At 35.4% G+C, this 21,093-nt stretch overlaps 1 protein-coding gene across 42 annotated transcripts in view; it reads left to right on the forward strand.

Moving 5' to 3' along the window:
* The window catches only part of DLG2 (discs large MAGUK scaffold protein 2), a 2,077,851-nt gene that overhangs the window by 2,032,537 nt on the left and 24,221 nt on the right, over positions 1–21,093 (forward strand). For 19 of the 42 annotated variants that reach the window (XM_067038359.1, XM_067038349.1, XM_067038350.1 and 16 more), the window contains 2 exons: positions 13,918–14,017; positions 18,096–18,137. In XM_067038359.1, coding sequence (XP_066894460.1) covers positions 13,918–14,017; positions 18,096–18,137 — 142 coding nt within the window. Of the gene's footprint in view, positions 1–13,917; positions 14,018–14,850; positions 14,897–18,095; positions 18,138–21,093 lie in introns of all 42 variants that reach the window. The other 23 variants (XM_067038355.1, XM_067038360.1, XM_067038373.1 and 20 more) reach the window with 3 other exon arrangements.

A 21,093-nucleotide genomic window follows, 5' to 3' on the forward strand; every position in this document is an offset into this window, starting at 1 on the left:
GGAAATGCAAGTTTTGGGGGTTTTTGCTTAGTTTTGCTTTGGTTTCAGATCCTGTGGGTTGTTGCATAAGCCATTAGTATTGTGTGGCTTAATGCCAAAATGCTGGACAATTATAGAATTCTGAAACAACTAATCGGAATCACATAGCTTGACAATTTCATATGGAGTCTACTACACAAAATGATGCACGAATTGACAAAGAAAATGCCACATTGTCAGAATGCATTACTGAATGTTATCATCCTTTGCACTAGTCACAAATATCAATATCTATTTAAGTGAAGACCAAATTGCTAACGGCTCAGCAGAGGGCTTGGCACATAAAAGGACATAGTAGCCATTCAGTAAATAAATTTATTAATGAATAAAGTGAATCGTGAAAATCAGAAATGTATTAATAAATAAAGTGAATAAATAAATGAATGAGTGACCCCCTAACTAACAGCAGCATGAAGGTTCCATCAGCTACAATGAACTTGAAGAAAGCCATTTTTACTTTTTCCAACAACTGTAGCTATTGCCCGGTGAGCGCACAAAGTTTCAAGTTTGCAAGATGGGATGGACTGTGGAAGAAACTCCATTATAGACAACTCTGTACAACAGAACCGTCTCTGATGTTTAATTCTCTGATACTTTGATTCTCCCAATTTGAGGTCATGTCCACATCCATGCTGGAATACTTTGAATCTTAACAAATAGATTTATACTAAACCTAGCACCAGAGCTCTATATCCAGAATGATAACCTCCTTACCCCAACCTCGCAAAAAAAAAAAAAAAATCAGGAGCAAGTTTGAAAGAGTCTTCAGGTCATTTAGAGAATACTGTCTACAGTAATAGATCAAAGTCTTACTTTTCGTTTGATTGTAGTAGTACTGGTACAATGCTCATGAACTACTCAAGAATAATAGTTTGGCCAGTTATTTCAGTATGTCTCTGGGTGTGATGCCCTGAATTGTAAATATATTATTTTCATAGTAATTTTTATTGTCTGGTAGCTTCAGATTTTAATGTAAAGTTTACACTTCTGTGACAAATAATTTCTCTTAGAAAAGTTACTCTTCAAGCAGAGAATTTGATAATTAAAAAAACAGCTTAATTTCCCAGTTGTGGGATGTATCAGTGTTCTCTTTCAACTTGATTAAATAAATCTTTCCCTTGGCTAACAGACTTAAAATGTACCTTTCTCATAGAAGCCTTACACTGCAGTGGGGTAATTAGGATTGTGTAGGGGGTGTTAGAGGGGGAGAAAAAAAAGCAGACACATCATTGGGACCAATTATAAATTAAGAATAAATGGTTGCCAGAGGAGATGTCAGTTAGTACAGATCATTTTGAAAGTAGTTTGGCACGTGTCAAATTTTTTTAGCTATCCATAATTTTTAACTCAATAATTCAACTTCTAGAAATCTATCCCAAGGAAATAATTTGAAATACAAAAAATGTTATATTCATTGCAACATAGAGTACTTAAAAATGGGAAACTACAGAAGTATCCAATAATACAGGAATGTTTAAGCCAATTGTGGTAAATCCATTTGATGAAATATTAAGTTGTTATTATGCTTATAAGATGTATTGGTTTGTAGTTTTTATTTATTGTGATATATTTTCTAATTTTGGTGTCTGGTAATGGTGCCATATAGAATGAGTTCTGTCTTTTGGAAGTTTGAGAAGAATTGATATTTATTCTTTTTTAAATGTTTAGTAGAATTCACCAGTGAAGCCAGCCAGGCCTGGGCTTTTCTTTGTGGCTAGTTTTTCAAATTACTAATTTAATCTCTTTATCTCTTATAAATCTGTTCAGAGTTATTTTTCCTCTTGAGTCAGTTTTGGTAATTTGTGTCTTTCTAGGAATTTGTTCATTTCATTTGTCCATCTAAATTGTCTAATTTACTGGTATACAACTGATCATAGTATTATCTTTATAATTCTTTTTATTTCTGTAGAGTCATTAATGATATCTCCTCTTTTATTCCTTATTTTAGTAATGAGTCTTCTCTCTTTTTTTCTTAGCCAGTCTAACAGTTATCACTTTGTTAATCTTTTCAAAGAACTAACTTTTGGTTTTGTTGATTTCTCTCTGTTGTTTTTCTCTTCTCTATAGTTCATTAATTTCTGCTCTAATCTTTATTATTTGCCTTTTTCTGCTTGCTTTAGGCTTAGCGTGGTCTTTTTTCCAATGCCTTAAGGTGGGAGGTTAGACTTTTGATTTGAGATCTTTTTTAATATTATAGCTACAATATTTAATATTATAGCTATAAGTTTTCCTCTAAATATTGCTTTAGCTGCCATAAGTTTTGGTATCTGTGTTTTTCTTCTCATTCATATCAAAGTCTTTTCTAATTTCCTTATAATTTCTTCTTTGACCCATTGGTTAGGATAGTGTTTTCATTTTTTTTAATGTTCACATATTTGGGGATTTTCTAAATTTTTTTTTCGTTATAAATTTCTAATTTCATTCCATTGTTAAGCATTCATTAAAGCTGATGCTTCCAAATACTCTCTAATGATATGTCACCATTAAAATAATTGGCTCCTATTTATTGAGCTTTAATAAATGTCAGGCACTATGATAATAGCTTTTTATACATTATCACATTTAAATATTCAGAACTGAGGCTCAGAGATTAAACAAGCAAATAGCTGAGCCAGCACATTTTTATTACTAATAATAAACAGCAGCTAAATCAGATCATTGAGCATAGCATTATGAGAAAAATAAATTCTGAGAGATAACTGCCAAGAAATACAATTTAAAAAAACAAACATTGTTCATTTGGCCATGGTTCTTTTTCTTCCATTACTTCTCCCACTTTTCTCCAGATGTTTGTTATATTCCTTCTCTTCCTTCTTTTTCTTCTTTTTTGCCAAAAGTTTCTCCCCATATTCCCCAGTGGGAATCATCCCTTAGCACTTCAGTTCATGCAGTCATTTGACGAATATGTGAGTACCTACCTGCTCTAGATTGTAGATACAGAAATGAAAGGGATGTGGTGCCTGCTCTGAGATCATAATGTAGTAGGAGAGAGCTATGTAAAAATGAGTAGATTCACTGTGACAGCCTTGGGTAGAACATCTGAGCATATAACCTTAAAAATGAGTCAGTGTTCATGAGATGGACAAAGGGGGAAGGGTTTCTATAACCAGCACCCAAGTCAAGATATAGAAGATATACCTATAAATCAACTATACTTCACTTAAAAGAAAAAAGAAGATATACCTATATATATTTAGGAGAGTAACCTTGGCTATAAATATATTTTGGGGAAGTGTCGTGGTTCTAGCCATGATAAAGACACAGTTTCTCACTTTTCAACCACAAATTTGATTTCTTGGAATCATACATACATACTCTTTTGTGTCTGCCTTCTATGACTCAGCATAATGCTTTTGAGATTCATCCATGTTGTTGCTTATATTGGTAGTTCTATCCTTTTTACTGCTGAGTAGCAATAGCAATATATTGTGTGTATCAATATATCACAGTTTATCAATTTACTTGTTGATAGACATTAGAATTCCCATTTGGAGAATTATGAACATTCTTATACACACCTTTTTGTGGACATGTTTTTCTCTTGAGTAAACATCTAAGGGTGAATTGCTGAATCATAGGTTAGCTGTATGATAAACTTTACAAGAAACTGTCAGAGTGTTTTCAAAGTGGCTATACCATTTTGCATTCCCACTGACAATTTATATGAGAGTTCCAATTGCTTCACATCCTTACCAACACCTAATATTGTCAGTCTTTTTACTTTCAACCACTCTGGTGGGTATGGAGTGGTATCTTGCTTTGGTTTTAATTTCTCTGATGATTAATGATGTTTCTCACATGCTTACTGACCATTTGCATATCTTAATGTTAAATATCCAGTTGAGTCTTTTGCCCATTTTTTATTGTATGTTTTTGCTTTTTATTGTTCAATTGTAGGAGTTTTAAAATATTCTGAATAAAAATCCTTTGTCAGATATATGTATTTTAAACATTGTTTCCCAGTTTGCGGCTTGGATTTTTATTTTCTTAATGACCTCTTTTGAAAAGCAAAAGTTTTTAATGATGAAATCCAGTTTACCATTTTTAAAAATTTACCATTAGTGCTTTTATGTTTTATCCACAAAATCTTTCCCTTCCTCAGATTACAAGTATATTCTGTTTTCTTCTAGAAATTGTATACTTCAAGCTTTTAGAATTAGGTCTGCAATCTATCTCTAGAAAATTTTGGTGTATGGTATAAGTTAAGAGATGAAGTTCATTATTAGGAAAATTTTCAAGCTTACAAAAATGTAGAAAGAATACAATTATGTACCTCTTGTACCTATTAGCTTTAACAATTAGCAACTCATGGTCAATCTTGTTTTGTATATTCTCAAATATGAGATATTGATAGATAGATAGATAATCTCCCCTGAACTATTTTGAGAGGACATTGTAGAAATTATGGCCTGTTGTTGTTTTTCTAATCCAGAATTCAATCCAGGATCACACATTGCAATTCATTTGTCCTATTTCCTTAATCTCCTTTAATCTAGAATGGTTCTTTAGCCTTTTCTGTTTTTTATGACAGTGACGTAAGAGGATGTTTCTTAATTTTAATTTGCTGATTATCTCTTCATGATTAGCATCATCTAATGCATTTTTGGCAAGAATATTAGTGATACTGTATACTTCTCAGTGCTTTCCATCAGGAGGCACATGGTGTCAGGTTATCCCACTATATTGTGAGGCTAAGTTTGATCACTTGGTTAAGGTGGTATCTGCCAGATTACTCCACCATAAAGGCACTTTTACCCACCCACATTTTTTTTTTTTTTTTTTTTTTTTGGCTGTGTTGGGTCTTCGTTGCTGCACACAAGCTTTCTCCAGCTGCAGCGGGCGGGGGCTACTCCTCATTGCAGGGGCACAGGCTTCTCATTGCAATGGCTTCTCTTGTTGCGGAGCACAGGCTCTAGGTGCACAAGCTTTGGTAGTTGTGGCACGCAGGCTTGGTAGTTGTGGTGCACGGGCTTAGTTGCTCCATGACATGTGGGATCTTCCTGGACCAGGGCTCAAACCCGTGTCCCCTGCATTGGCAGGCGGATTCTTAACCACTGCACCACCAGGGAAGCCCCTCCCCACCTTTTTAATGATTAATCTGTTAGAAGATAAGTATCCCAAGAGGGCATACAGCAGAAACAAGAACTGCAGTCCTGCAGCCTGTGAAATGAAAACCACATTCACAGAAAGATAGACAAAATGAAAAGGCAGAGGACTATGCACCAAATAAAGGAACAAGATAAAACCCCAGAAAAACAACTAAATGAAGTGGAGATAGGCAACCTTCCAGAAAAAGAATTCAGAATAATGATAGTGAAGATGATCCAGGACCTCGGAAAAAGAATGGAGGCAAAGATCGAGAAGATACAAGAAATGTTTAACAAAGACCTAGAAAAATTAAAGAACAAACAAAAGAGATGAACAATACAATAGCTGAAATGCAAACTACACTAGAAGGAATCAATAGAAGAATAACTGAGGCAGAAGAACAGATAAGTGACCCGGAAGACAGAATGGTGGAGTTCACTGCCGTGAAATAGAGCAAAGAAAAAAGAATGAAAAGAAATGAAGACAGCCTAAGGGATCTCTGGGACAACATTAAAGACACCCACATTCACATTATAGGAGTCCCAGAAGGAGAAGAGAGAGAGAAAGGACCCGAGAACATATTTGAAGAGATTATAGTCGAAAACTTCCCTAACATGGGAAAGGAAATAGCCAGCCAAGTCCAGGAAGCACAGAGAGCCCCAGGCAGGATAAACCCAAGGAGAAACATGCCGAGACACATAGTAGTCAAATTGACAAAAACTAAAGACAAAGAAAAATTATTAAAAGCAGCAAGGGAAAAACGAGAGATAACATACAAGGGAACTCCCATGAGGTTAACAGCTGATTTCTCAGCAGAAACTCTACAAGCCAGAAGGGAGTGGCACGATATATTTAAAGTGATGGAAGGGAAGAACCTACAACCAAGATTACTCTACCCAGCAAGGATCTCATTCAGATTCAACAGAGAAATAAATAGCTTTACAGACAAGCAGAAGCTAAGAGAATTCAGCACCACCAAACCAGCTCTACAGCAAATGCTAAAAGAACTTCTCCAAGTGGGAAACACAAGAGAAGAAAAGGACCTATAAAAACAAACCCAAAACAATTAAGAAAATGCTAATAGGAACATACATATTGATAATTACCTTAAATATGAATGGATTTAATGCTCCAACCAAAAGTCACAGGCTCGTTGAATGGATACAAAAACAAGACCCATATATATGCTGTCTACAAGAGACCCACTTCAGACCTAGGGACACATACAGACTAAAAGTGAGGGGATGGAAAAAGATTTTCCATGCAAATGGAAATCAAAAGAATGCTGGAGTAGCAATACTCATATCAGACAAAATAGACTTTAAAGAATGTTACAAGTGACAAGGAAGGACACTACATAATGATCAAGGGTTCAATCCAAGAAGAAGATAAAACAATTACAAATACATATGCACCCAACATAGGAGCACCTCAGTACATAAGGCAAATGCTAACAGCTATAAAAGAGGAAATTGACAGTAACACAATAATAGTGGGGGACTTTAACACCTCACTTACACCAATGGACAGATCATCCAGGCAGAAAATTAATAAGGAAACACAAGCTTTAGATGACACAATAGACCAGATCAATTTAATTGATATTTATAGGACATTCCATCCAAAAACAACAGATTACACTTTCTTCTCAAATGCACACGGAACATTCTCCAGGATAGATCATATCTTGGATCACAAATCAAGCCTTGGTAAATTTAAGAAAGTTGAAAACATATCAAGCATCTTTTCTGACCACAACGCTATGAGATTAGAAATAAATTACAGGGAAAAAAATGTAAAATACACAAACACATGGAGGCTAAACAACACGTTACTAAATAACCAAGATATCACTGAAGAAATCAGAGGCAATCAAAAAATACATAGAGACAAATGACAACAAAAACACGACAACCCAAAACCTATGGGATGCAGCAAAGCAGTTCTAAGAGGAAAGTTTATTGCAATACAATCCTACCTCAAGAAACAAGAGAAATCTCAAATAAACTATCTAACCTTACACCTAAAGGAACTAGAGAAAGAAAAACAAACAAAACCCAAAGTTAGTAGAAGGAAAGAAATCATAAAGATCAGAGCAGAAATAAATGAAAGAGAAACAAAGAAAACAATAGCAAAGATCAATAAAACTAAAAGCTGGTTCTTTGAGAAGATAAACGAAATTGATAAACCTTTAGCCAGACCCATCAAGAAAAAGAGGGAGAGGACTCAAATCAATAAAATTAGAAATGAAAAAAAAAGAAGATAATGTATCCTGTTCCCCAACAAATTTTTAATCAATAGTTATAGTAACCACTGATGATTCTTTCCTGAATTAATTATTATTATGGTAGCCAAAAAATGATGATTTCCTAACTTTATTATTTCTTCTATAGTTACTAGCATTCTACATAAGAGAACTTTCTCTTTTTCCCTATTATTAATTATTTTATTTAGGTATTTTGGGTAATCTTTATGGACTTATGATTTTCTTTTTTAATTCAATGTGTTATACTCCATTTCTGTCATTATTCACTTTAGTATTCAGCTTGTCTAGATTTGGCTGGTGTGCTCCCTTTTAAACTGGCTTTGGTGTCCTTTTCACACACCATCATTAATTCTAGGTTTTCTAAATTTTGTGTTATTTTTGTGTTTATGTTTAGTACTTTTTACTTTCCAGTCCAACAAAATGTTTCAGACTTACCTTTTACTTTACCTGCTCATGGAATCAGCCATTTCTCAAAAAAAAAAAAAAAAAAAAAAACTAGCTCTTTTTTATAGGAAATGGCATTTAGAAAACAAAATCTGAGCACCAGGTGTGCTTTTTGCTTCTGGGATATCATTACATCTAGCCTCCTTTAATGGGCAGAGAAAGAAAACTAAATTTGTTTAGAAAAATCATAAATTTATATCAGATGCTTCTAATTACTATTTACCATCATAAGATTTTTCCTCTCCTTACCTCATTCCATGATTGTACCTTACCCTTCTTTCACAAGGATAACCTTGTTTCACAACATCAGTGTGTTTTACTCACTTGCTCATTACTCATACACCAAATAGTTTCAGAATTCAACCGACAATAAGCCTCCTAAGTGAAGTTCAAAATTTCTTTACAATTCTATCTTTAGAATATATTCTGAGGGTAAGTAGTCAGAGTACTATGTTTCCCCCATATTTTTTTTGAAGGAAATTCAATGTGTTAAATCATTTCAAGTGTAACTACTTAAATATGGCATGACCACGATGCCATTTATCACACTTAAAAATTAATAATTATTGGATTAATATTCCATCTATTTCAGATCTTAAATTGACTCATAAATATCATAAATGCTTTTTTGTTTCTTTATTATACAATTTCTTTGCTTGAACCAGAAGTGCAATCTATTGCAATTGGTTGATCCCTCTTAGTTCTCTTCTGATTTATATGTTTTCCCCCATTTTTTTGTTTGTTTTGTTTCCATTTTTATATTTAAGAAACCAGGTCATTTGTCTTATAGAGTTTGCTCCAGATTTTCTTTTTAGTCTAATTTAGCAGGTTACTCTGTCCTCTTTATTTCTGTAAACTGGTAGTTGGATCTAGAGGTTTGGCTAGATTCAGACTCATTGGCAAAGGAGGGTTCTCTTTCCTTTTCTTTTGAGAGTAGAGGTTTACAGAACTACTTTGTGGTAATATTTTGTTTTCCCATCAGGAAGCACATTCATCTGATTGTCTTTTTGTGTGTGTGATGTTACCAGCCATTGATGCTCAATGCCTAGATGCATTAATTCATTAGCCTTGCAAACAGAACCCTGGGACACTGTTACAGGCACATTTATAGGGACACTGTTACAGACACACATCCATTCAGACACGTTTCTAAAACAGGTGTATCTCAGGCCAACTCTTGTCTTTCCTTTAACAACGTCTTTGTTTCATTGTTACTTGTTTTGGGACCTCTCTTGTTTTAAACTTCTCTTTTTCTCTGTATGAAAACAGGATGTGTATAATACAAAGTGGTGGCCCAAACTTATAGTAACAACCTTCCAAAGGGAACACAATTATTTTAGAGGAGGAGAGACAATAATGAAGAGGAAGGAAATATTTATAAGAGATAAAAGAGGTCACAGAAAAAGGTGTATATGAGCTCAGTATACATTTAAATCAAATTCTGCCCAGAGAACATTCATATCTTGAATGTGACTTTTTAGAACTATGAAACATTTGAAGCTTGAAAAATTAGAACACGAAGAAGAAAAACTTTAAAATGCCCCTCATTTTAAAGTTTTCTGAACGAAAAGGATAAAAACACATCAAGATTCACTCATGTGTCTTTAAAAACATGGGATTTGAGTGGGGGAAGAAGCAATTTGAGTTTTTTGTTTTGTTTCTTTTCTTCATGAAGCGTGTATTTTACCTTAAACCAGTTCACCAATGCCATTACATTCTGGGATCAGGCTGCACAATTTCGTGCCATTTGACCTAACAACTTGGTGACTTCTGAGTGACAGTAATAATATGCTGACTCCTGGAATGAGTGTTCTAATGTCTGTCACAACATGAAAGGTATTCATTTAACAGAGACACAACAGAATCAGATAAACAAGGCATGTGTAACTGATTGATTGCGAGGGTTGTGGAGGGAGGTTTCCTCTCATTCAATTAAAGATAAAAAATATTTACACCAAGTAAAATTTAAAACATGCTGTAATTGTTTGCTTTCATCCCATAGTGTGGAGGTTAGGGAGAGGGTTCTTTTTGTTTTTTAAGACTTTATTGAGACATAATTCACATAGTATACAATTCATAGACTTAAAGTGTCCAATTCAGTGTTGTCTAGTATATTCATAGGGTTATGCAACCATCACCACAATCTAATTTTAGAACATTTTCATCTCACCTAAAACTAACACTATACCCATTAGCTGTCACTTCCCATTCTCTGTACCCCCCTACCCTCACTCAGCCCCAACCAACCACCAATCTACTTTGTCTATAGATTTGCCCCTCATGGGCACTTACCTTTTAAAAGCCATTCATAACCTGTCCCACCGAAATTTTTTTACTTTATTTTTGTACTTTATTTAAAAACAAGTACAATAGAATAGAACCTTCAAAAACATGAAAGGGTCTCAAAAAATTGTAGCAGGATATCCCACAAAAATGTTATTGAAGCCAATAGCATCTGATGGCTTAAATAAATGATTGCCAAGCAGTGAAGCTGTGGGAAAGACGACAGATTACAGTGTCACTTAAAGTCAGATGCTAACGATTTTATTTATTTATTTTTTATTTTTAATTTTTTTTCTGTACGCGGGCCTCTCACTGCTGTGGCCTCTCCTGCTGCGGAGCACAGACTCCGGATGCACAGGCTCAGAGGCCATGGCTCATGGGTCCAGCCGCTCCGCGGCATGTGGGATCCTCCCGGACCGGGGCACGAACCCGTGTCCCCTGCATCGGCAGGCAGACTGTCAACCACTGCGCCACCAGGGAAGCCCGATGCTAATGATTTTAAACATAAACTTGCAACAGGCTTGAGTTACGGAAACTTTTCTTGCTCTAAGAACAGCAATATTTGCAACCAGGAATATTTGCAAATTCAGATTCTAACTTCACTGCTCACCAACTGTCTGACTCTGGACAAGTAACAGAAGATTTGTAAACTTTCGTTTCCTCATCTGTAATATGAGAATAATGATGGTACCAACCTCGTGAAGTTAGCGTGGAGATTCACATATGCAGAGCCTTTAGAACCAAGCCTGGCACATAATAAGTGCTCAGCAAATGTTACTTGTTGTCTTTTTACCATTTTTGTTCATAAGAACTCAATAACCCAGGTCAAATTCCACAATGGAATTCTTAGATATGCCAACTTTCCACTTGCCACGTATGATTGGTATTTTCAAAATCTCTGCTCAAAGAAGTTTTCTACCATGAAGACAATGGATTGGAATTTAAGATACTGTAATGTAGAGGAAAATAGCACTGATCAAGTATGATTAATAGAGCTGTAGGTTAGCCTTCATTTGCTTTAGAACGATGTGTTCCATGAATAGTAAAAGTGCTGATTTATTATTCTCACATAACACTCGTGTAACAGATTTTTCTTTTCTAAATTGAAAGAAGAAATTAACAGCAATGAAAACAAAAGCTTATATAATGGTATTATACATGTCTAACAAAATAAAGAATAGATTAGAGCACCATAAACCATGTATAACCTCTTCTAGTTGAAATGTTTAACTAAGACCTTAAATGTGTGACTTTTAAATCTGTGCGTGTGAAGGGAAGTTGTGATTTGGTTTTGTGTCCATAAATGTAAGGCAATGTGACCACCAATGAATGATTCCATTACCTTTTCTTTAACTCCAATACAAAGTGGCTTTCGGTAATAGACTGATATGTTAAATAATTTTATTTTTGAGGAATTATTATGCATTTTCTGTTCTTTTAAAAAGTGTGGTGCTAAATATTATGATGTCCCAATCAGATGACTCATGATACACAACATTTTCATACTCGGGAAATGTTAACACATTACAGTCCTTGCTTTGAAAAGATAAAAGAATGAATCACAAACAACACATTTTCATTTTCCTTTGACCCCAAGAGACAATTTAAACGATGTGGTTTGCATGCGGCCCCATGTGGCTCTCAAAGGCCTCCACATTATGCATTCATGTCTATGTTTTAACCCCAGGCTTTATTCCTCCTGGCATTGTTTTGTATTTGCATGAAAATATGTGGGTTTTTTTTGCATGACAAGCCATCCGTAACGTTGAAGTTAAATGTCTAACATAACTTGCAATATCACGTGTCATTAATTCTTACATGATATTTTTTTTCTTTTATTTTCAGTTACTGAAGTTAAATATGCTTGAAATGTAAAAGTGAGATGAAACTGGAGTGATGCAAGAATATTTAATGTTCCTTTAAGGACTTACCATTTTTTAACTGGAAAAATTTGGGGGGTAGTTTGCAGCCTTGTCTTCGGACACCAATCCCTCAATTACAAATTATGATAAAACTATATTGAACCCAAGTGCTGTCAGCAGAGTAATAAATTCTGAAGTGATACTTCTTTTTTTTTCCCTGAGAATGTGTTTCTAGTTCTTGAATATGAAGTACAAAATGTGTCCCCTAATTTCAGGATTTATTAAATATTTGATTTATTGGTTTTCTTAAAGTCTTCTTAATGGTACATAAAATTAAGCTCAACTGACTTTGGTGAAATTTCCTAGTAATTAAAAAAGTAATGAATTACTGAATGACAGCGCCAACATTTTAATACTTTAATATTTCCTAACTGAACATGACTACCAAAATGGATATTAGATATAGGAGTGCATGAGTATACAAGGAAAATAAGTTATTTATACCATTTTGTCAAGCGTCAAATTCATAAGAGCACATAACTGATTCCCGCCAATGGGCCAAAATATCCAAACAAGTGCTGTTTTTTCCAAGTAGTCACCTTGCTAGCTCTGCATTTATTCCTATCAGCTGTCATTGCTAAAACCGTTTTAGAATACCCCTTGTCAAATTACCTTCAGTCTTTGGCACACTAATACCTGTGTGGTAACAAATCTTGTTTCTTGGAGAGAGACCCTCAGAGCCAAGTCAGTCAAATAAGCTGGCAAAACGTGTTTTTAAAATGATACGTCAATATGAAATTACCAAGACTTGCATGGCTTATAGCCTATAAAATGATTAAGAACGCGTTTCCCAAAGAAGAACCCCCAGATAGCATTTACATAACAGCAACAGTGGGAATAAATGAAATTTTCTTAAGAAGTCTTTTAGGCAAGCATCTGATATTCACTTGAATGAATAAGTTCTGATACAGGTATTCTGTTCTGTCTGTCTGTTATTTTAAATTCCACCTCATTTAAGCTAATGGAGTGGTTTACATTTTTAAGGACAGCACTTCTTCCATTATTTCTTGTCATATCAGAATATAGATAGATAAGTGGCCGTTATATCTCCCTTGCTTGAGTGAATATCAAGTTAATACCTCTTTAGCAGCAATTTTAATAGATTTTGGTTGATGGTGTCTTGACTGTCACCAGCTACCTCTGTGATATTGGCAAGGGACTCAGCCTCTCTGTGCCTCTGGCCCCCTGTCTACAAGTGAGGGCGTGGAGCTCAATTATCTTTAAAATCTCTTTTGAATGAAAAATATAATACTGTAATTATCATATATCTGTGTGGGAACTAAATCATCATATATCATAAATCCACACACATCTCTGAGGTTTTAATTAAATTCAAGCTGAAGTAGCTCATTCCAGTTATTTAAAAAGACATCTAGACACTGATGTGTCTAGCGTCCCTAGTAAAGTCTTTTCTACCTGATGATAATGATGATTATAAAGATGACATTTGTGTAGCACTTTATGTTTATACTGCCTTACATGAGTCTCACAACGTAAGAGCTGCTGTCATGATCCTCAGTATGCAGATGAAGTAGATACTGAGGTTCAAAGAGATTCAGTTACTTGTCTAAGGTGATGAACTAGCAAGTTACAGAGCCGGACAGAGGGTCTTCTACTTCCAATTTAATATTCATTTCCCCCATCGTCATTTACCTGCCTTTTAATTAGGAGACAGTTTTTCCAAGGTGTCATTTTTCAGAATTTACACTCCTGGAGACTAAAATCTGCCTTTAGGGACCCTCCCACACCCCTTTAGACTATCCACTTGCGTCACTACAGCTCTCTCTGCTTTTACAAACTAGTTGTTTTGTCAGCATGAGTGTGACAACAATTAGACGTCCCCTGTTTTTGCCCCATGCCTTTTCTCCTTCACAGTCATTCAATGACAAGCGTAAAAAGAGCTTCATCTTTTCACGAAAATTCCCATTCTACAAGAACAAGGAGCAGAGTGAGCAGGAAACCAGTGATCCTGAACGTAAGTAGATTCTCGAAGAGAATGTCACCTGCAACACAAGAGAAAAAAATCCTTCACGGGCAACACGCATGATGTAGGCTCCCCCACGCCACACGCCTAGGCAAACAAACACGGCAGGCAGGCAGGTCAGGGCTTACTACTGTGACCAGTGTTTGGCTGCAGTCTGGATCCTTCCCTGGATGGAGCTCTTCTTTGCAGAATGCATTGGAGAGGGACCTGAGGAAGCAGGGACTTTGCTTCCAAACAGCATTTATCTGTGACCAAGACTGGGTCTGGTTCGCGTTTTCTATCCTGCAACTCTCCAAGGGCTCGAGACAAATTCTTTTCTGGACAGAAATATTAGATTCCATTGCCACGTATATTGTTTTGGAATGCCAGCTAACTGGGAGTGATTAAATTCCCTTTATTGATTACTAGCATTTGTTCACTCTTTCCCTCCCAGCAAATATTAAACACTTCCTTACTGAGCAGTGAGCTTGTATTGGGTGGATGCTCAGACTAAGAATTGGCCATGAAACTTGGAGGGGATCATCACTCTCAGTGGTGCGTTGCTGTGGCAATACTGACAGTGGGCAAAAATGACATCTGCTGACTCTTTCTCTTTTTCATAACAATCTTATGCTTAAACCTTTCGAGTTGCTTTACGAATCCTTGAGTCTCAGTCCAGGGAGTTTGGGGTGAAAGTTGTTTCAGAAGAAGAGAGCATGGGATCCAGATTGCTCAGGCAACACGGTCTGTCATGGTAGTATCCATTTCAACTCCACTGACTTCTTCCTTCCTCTTCCGTGGCTGTTCTCCCTCTCTCATTGCTCTCTCTGGGGACTTCCATGCAGGACATCCCCGGATTAGGTGACGACGGTTATGGAACAAAGACTCTGAGTAAGTTCCCAGGAATGGTCACTGTAACTTTTCTTTTCTTTTTCTTTCCTTTTGAGTTTCGCTTTTGTTCCTTTTCTCGAGGGCCTTTCACTACTAGCATGCACAAGATACGAGTTTTCTTTGTTACCTAGCTGTGAATGCTCCTACAAAGCAATTTTCAGCCGTTTTGTTCTGCATGTCAGCATTTAAAAGCAAAGTGTCTCAGGCACTGTAACTTCTGTTGCAGTTCACACCTTCCCTTTCTGACTGCGTGCTGTGACCAGCATGGTCCTGGTGCCACCATGGCATCCCTTGCTCTGCCGCCTGATACCTCCCAGGGAGCAAGAAGCCATGTTGAAAGAAAGGGCGAGTTAAATGCTCTAGAACAAGAAAGCAGAAATGTATTTTATATTCTTTCTTCTGGCTTTTCCCCCAGACATACTTAATGACCTTGCCAAATTCCATAATTGGGTTGTACTTTGCTATTAGTAAAGGAGCTGTGTTATAGTCAAAAGGAACATGCATTCTCAAAAAGTAAATATTAAGCTATTTGATCTTCCATGAGTAATTCTTTGCTATTAACTTTGACTGATTTTTTTTTCTGACTTGCGGTGATCCTGCTTGAAATGTTTGTATGATAAAGTTTTAGATATGTATTAATATGTTTTTCTATCAGTGATTTATTAGCTGCATTGCATAACCAGATCTTCATTTTACGGTTTAGAGTGGAAAGAAAAATATATTAAACTTTAAAATTTTCTAGTTATTAATGCCTTTACTCTGTGTCCCATTGCACTAATAAAAAATAATAATTCTGTGTGTTAATATACTATACTATGATTTTTCTTTCTTTAATATTAACTCCATTGTGTAGGCATCAATGAACTAAGAACAGTTTTGTGTCTTTTGCAGCTGTACCACATGTTCATTTTTGTTTGTTTTCTTTTGTTTTAACAGCTGTGGGCAATATTTTTAGAAGCTGTTCATTTCATTTCTATAAAACAAAATAACATTAAGCTGGACTTTGTTTTCAAGAGCTGGTTATATAACCCTGCATAATGATACCCGTCATCCTTCAAATTGTTAATTTGGACTCTTTTTTTTTAGATATGTATATTTAGAAAACAAAATCTGATTAAGAGTAACTACTGATCTAAAGATGAAAACTTTATCTTTGAGTCTCTGTATGGAATATGTCATGAAATTTTTCTTGAATTGGTGGCTGAAATTCAAATGTTGATTTCAGCCGTATCTGGATAGCATCAAGTACCACCCGACAGAATTTCTTAAATTCTCAGTGGGGGTGGGGAGCATTTTAATATATTGTTAATACGAACATCACTAAAAAGTAGTTGCTATTGGAGAGTCAAAAATATAAGTTATGCCTTTTTATATCTAGAATGATGCCCTTTTAAATCCAAAGGTTTGTTTACTCTTTAAAAATTGAACAGATTTCACTACGTAAAGTTAATTGCCTGTTAACGCTACTGGTAGCCATAATTTGGACTTTAGCTGGAACATATTTTTAATTTCTTTTTACCTACAAAATAGAAAAATTCTGTTAAACAGTATCTTGATGTTACGAGAGATTGGTCGTTAAATAAAACACTGCATGGTTCTAAATTTCTATAGTGTAGCTTCATTCTAAATTATCTTAAAAGTAAAAAATAAACCTGTCATCTTCAAGTCAAGGTACTTGTGATAATCACACACGTGAAGATATGCCATTGTTGGGTGTGTACTTAGACTTTTTTTTCAGTAACAAAAACCAAATATGCACTAATTCATCCACACTTCTTTCCCTAGTGCCTCTTTGCACTTGTAACATATGTACCTAAATTAATAATGCAGTTCTGGTCAAACACCCACACAAAGAGAAATGATTCGGGTGAATTTAACCCATGCTTTGATTTTCATTAGTTTCATGCTCTGAAATTAATCCGTCTAGGGTGTGTTAACTAACACGATTGTGGGAGTCCTTTCACAATGTTCACATGTATCACATCATCACACAGTACACTTTAAAATGTATTACAATTTTATTTGTCGGTTTATATCTTAATAAAGCTAAAAAATGAAAACGAATCCATCCAAGAATCTATAATAGCAAATACATTTTAAAGCACTTTTTTTAACTGTTAGAGAATAATGTTCTATATTCTTTTCCTTTTTTCTAAAGATGTACAACAGTTGTCACTTTTTTAAAAGCTGAATTTATTGCTAATGAGCTTCAGAAATCAAATAGTCACATATTCTTCATTCAATTAGCCTGATATACAAAGAAGTTAGTAAGTTGATGAATTTATCTTCTATAGCTTAATAAATAGCTGAAAGGAATGTGATTTTGGAAATAAAGCCCTAATTCTGGCACATAACCAATACGTCCCTGTTATGCTAATTAAACTGTGTTTGAAAAAAGAAGTTCGAAATATCACCGTATACTTGTGCAGTCATTCAACATGAATTAAAAACATACTTCGTGCCAGAACCTGTGCTTAGTATCAGACCGTTTATCTTCTGCCTGTTCCATTCCTCCAGAACCTAATAGCTATCCAAGCAAGAATCTTAAAATAAAAACAAGGAAATATTGAACTGACTCATAAAACATTTTTCAGTGACTCATTTCTTCCTCCAAGATTTCCTACACACTCACAGAAGCAGGAAAGTTCTTCAACAATCGCTTTCATCTTGTGAATTAGTTTAGGAAGTACTTAAATAGAAATAAAATTCTAGGGATTCCAGGGATCAATTGGCAATTTGAAATGCAATATTCCTGCAAAATACCTAAAGGCAAAATAGAGCAACAAAAAGCCTGCAAGAAAATAGTCCATGCATACCAGAATCTCTTGAATTTATAGTCAAGAACATCCAGTTGAGAGACATTGACCTTTGTAACAAGAATCAGGGAAATCAAAGTAACATGAATGGGTCAAAGTATTTATAAAAAGAAAAGTGCTTAGATGGACATTATGCATTTTTTATAATTAAACATAGTTTACTGTTTGCTAAAAAAGAAGATACAGCAATCAAATAGTAGCTTCCTGGAAAACAGAGATAAAGTTTTCATCTTCATCTTATCTGAGTTTTCTTAATGCGTCTCCTCTGCGGCCTCTTACTTGCCTTTCGCTCACATTTCTAGTAGCCTTGCATGGTATTCCTTTAAGTTCTGGCTGCTCTCCAATGCTTGGTATCTCTTTAATTTGCTGTGCTGTTCTTGCAGAACATGTTTCTTCTAATGCCAGCGATAGCGAAAGTAGCTACCGTAAGTTATTGCTTTGGTTTGTGATTCTTTTCTTTGCAATTGCCCCTTTGCCTGTGGTGTGCATTTCAGATTTTTGCTGTCGTTGTTTTTCAATTGCTGCCCTTTATCATCCTCATCCAAAGCAAATGGCTTGAAATGAAATCATCATCTGATGTGGAAAAATACCAAAGACACTAGGGCCGTGGGTGGACTCGTGATTTGTGGGAGAGGTAGCAGTCTTGCTAATAAATGACTCCAACCTCAGTTGGCTGTGGCCTGATGATGCAATTTTCCTAGAGAAGGTTGGGGGTAAAGTTCAACTTGGTGCATTCTGACATTCTGCCCTCCAAGATAATTTAAACTCCCTGCAGGAAGGTTGAAAAGTTGTCATGGTTTTATTTTCCTTCTCATTTTGCCTTTTCCTTTCTGTTCCTGGCTTCCCTTTACAAGAGAAATCCTGATAAATTATAGTGTTCCTTTTAAATGGAGCATGAACCTTATATATCTCTTCTCTCCTTGATTAATATTTTGAGGTAGATACTATGTTATATCTAACTTTAAATTTTGATGGTTGGGAAGAGATGAAAAAGTTTCATCCTCTAATGTTGAAGGAACTCACATTTTGTTTAAAAGTGAACAAATCTTGGATCAGAAAGCTTAACTGAAAAGGTAGGTAACTATTTAAAACTTATTTCTGGTGTTTGTTTGGTCACGTCAAGCCATTTGCTTAGTGATATAAAAATATTCACCAAATGCCAAGCACATCCTTTTTATCTGTTCTTGTGGTTTCTTACCACGTACAGGTTTTTGGTGACTAAAATAGGTACATGTTATTACTGGGATCCTTGCAATTTCTGTAATATTTATGTATATGCCTTAGTGAAATGGGTTACTCAAAAAGCAATTGCTGAGGATATTAGAAAATTGCAGGCCCAATACATATGACTCTCAGCTACCAAGATAGAAATTGGTTGGAGGTTTCTGTTTGGGGTTTTTTTTGTTTTGTTTTGTTGTTTGTCTTTTTGCTTGTATTAATTGAAAACAAGAATAGAAGAATAGAATAGCTTTTATTTTTGTTTTTTTTTCCATTACAGCATGGTAATTTACAAAACCATGCCTTTTTTGAGGTGGAATGTCAAATAGTGTTCTTGAAGTGTGACAAATTCAATCTGGATCTTGAGAAAGGCTTTGGATAATCAGATTGGTAGAAAAATAGAAAAAAAAAAAAAAAGCACAAAAGAGGAAAGATGACAGATGGAGGAGGAAGGTGAAACACACCACAGAAAGAAATGAAGAAGAGTTGTAATGAGATGCCTTTGATCAACCAAATAATATTAGAACCCCCTCATTTCCTTCCCATTTCCTTCCTCAACAGAATGACAAGTCCTGCTGATGAAAGGAATTAAAGCATTCTTGTTCTTAACATGATCTTTAACATTTGTACGTTCTTCCTACTTTTATACTTTTATTATTATCCCAAGTTGGGAAAATATTTGCCTCCTCCATCTCTTCATTTGGTTTTAAAACAAAGAAACCTGGCTGGTTAAGAAGTGACCAAAGATTATCTTCCCTGCACCTGAAGTACCCTCAATTTAGTATAAGGAAAATATAACTTATTTGTTGGGTTTCATGGACACCCTTGGCCCTAATTTCTTTGGCATCAGTTTTCAATTTTCAAGTGTTGTGCTTCCATCCTGTAGATACAGGTAGAGAAAGGGAAAACATCAAATCTTGTTCTTTCAATCCCTTTTATGGAAAGTATATAGGAACTACCTTTTCCTTCAGAAATCTTTTTTTAGAATATTTCAGAAGCCCATCTCTTCTCCTTCAGAGATGGGAATGTTCTTCCCAGAATCATTAAGTTAGAAAAATTGCACCAAGGCTTTCAGCTGTTTGACAGGTTTTTGATTGCAATGCTCCAAGATGAAATCAATAATTCTTTTCACCCTCAAATAGTAAGTACACATAAATGTTTATTGAGTAAATAAAGGAAACACTTGCAGACAGCTTGAATTATCTATGAGAAGAGAGAAGAGTTGGAACTGGACTCTAGGATATTACTAGAGAAAATGTGGAGTCTAATAATCTATATTAGCTTGGGTCTCATCTGAGGGTACAGAAGGTTAGCCATTCAAATTGTTTTCTTTACAAATGAAAAAAAGTAAGAAGAGCCTTTGTCATAGCTTAGAGAGGAAAAAAGGATATTTCTTTCTCCAGGATAGAAATATGAGGAATCACAGAGGAATATTCTTTAGTTCATTCATCATCCACTCTATGTCATGCTCTCTCATAGGCACCTTAAGACCCAATATGAATCTCAAGGAACTCTGGAACTCAGCACATGTATAAGGAGAGAGAGAGAGAGAGAGATCAATACATTTAAAAAGCACAAAATGTGGCCATTTCTAGAATAAAAGTCTGGCCCAAGAATAGTGGGGCTTCAGAGATGATTTCAAAGAGGAAGGGGCCTTTGATCTGAGCTTTGGAAAGATGAGGCACTTGCCAGCTCAGTAAGTTGAAGAAGAAACTTGCCAGGAACGGCAGTGGCATGACAAAAGACAGAGGCTTGGGACAGACACGGTTTCATGAACGTGCCATTTTGAAATCAAACCAGGCTGGATTTTTCTACTGAATTCCTGGCTTTTGCTGTAATTATGACTAACTTCTATGTTTTGTGGATAGCAGTATAGACAAATACAAAAAAGACCTCTTTTCACTAATGTTCAGGTGTTATTTTTTACTCTTAGAACCATTCCATGTCCACTCAGGGACAAAATGGCTAAAAAAAATAGCCAGTGGTTAGAAAGAAGAGCCCAGGCCTATGTATTTCACAGCTCCAGAGGGCACCATTCACACTGCATTCTGGAGTTACAGATTGTGCCAACCTTACTTGAAAGCCTCATATATTTTCTGAGATACACACACATACACATGAATTTACACTAACCTCAATTTCTAATAAGTAGCTCAGACCTTT

The sequence above is a fragment of the Kogia breviceps genome, chromosome 7 (genome assembly GCF_026419965.1).
Source record: "Kogia breviceps isolate mKogBre1 chromosome 7, mKogBre1 haplotype 1, whole genome shotgun sequence".
NCBI classification, from domain to species: domain Eukaryota; kingdom Metazoa; phylum Chordata; class Mammalia; order Artiodactyla; family Physeteridae; genus Kogia; species Kogia breviceps.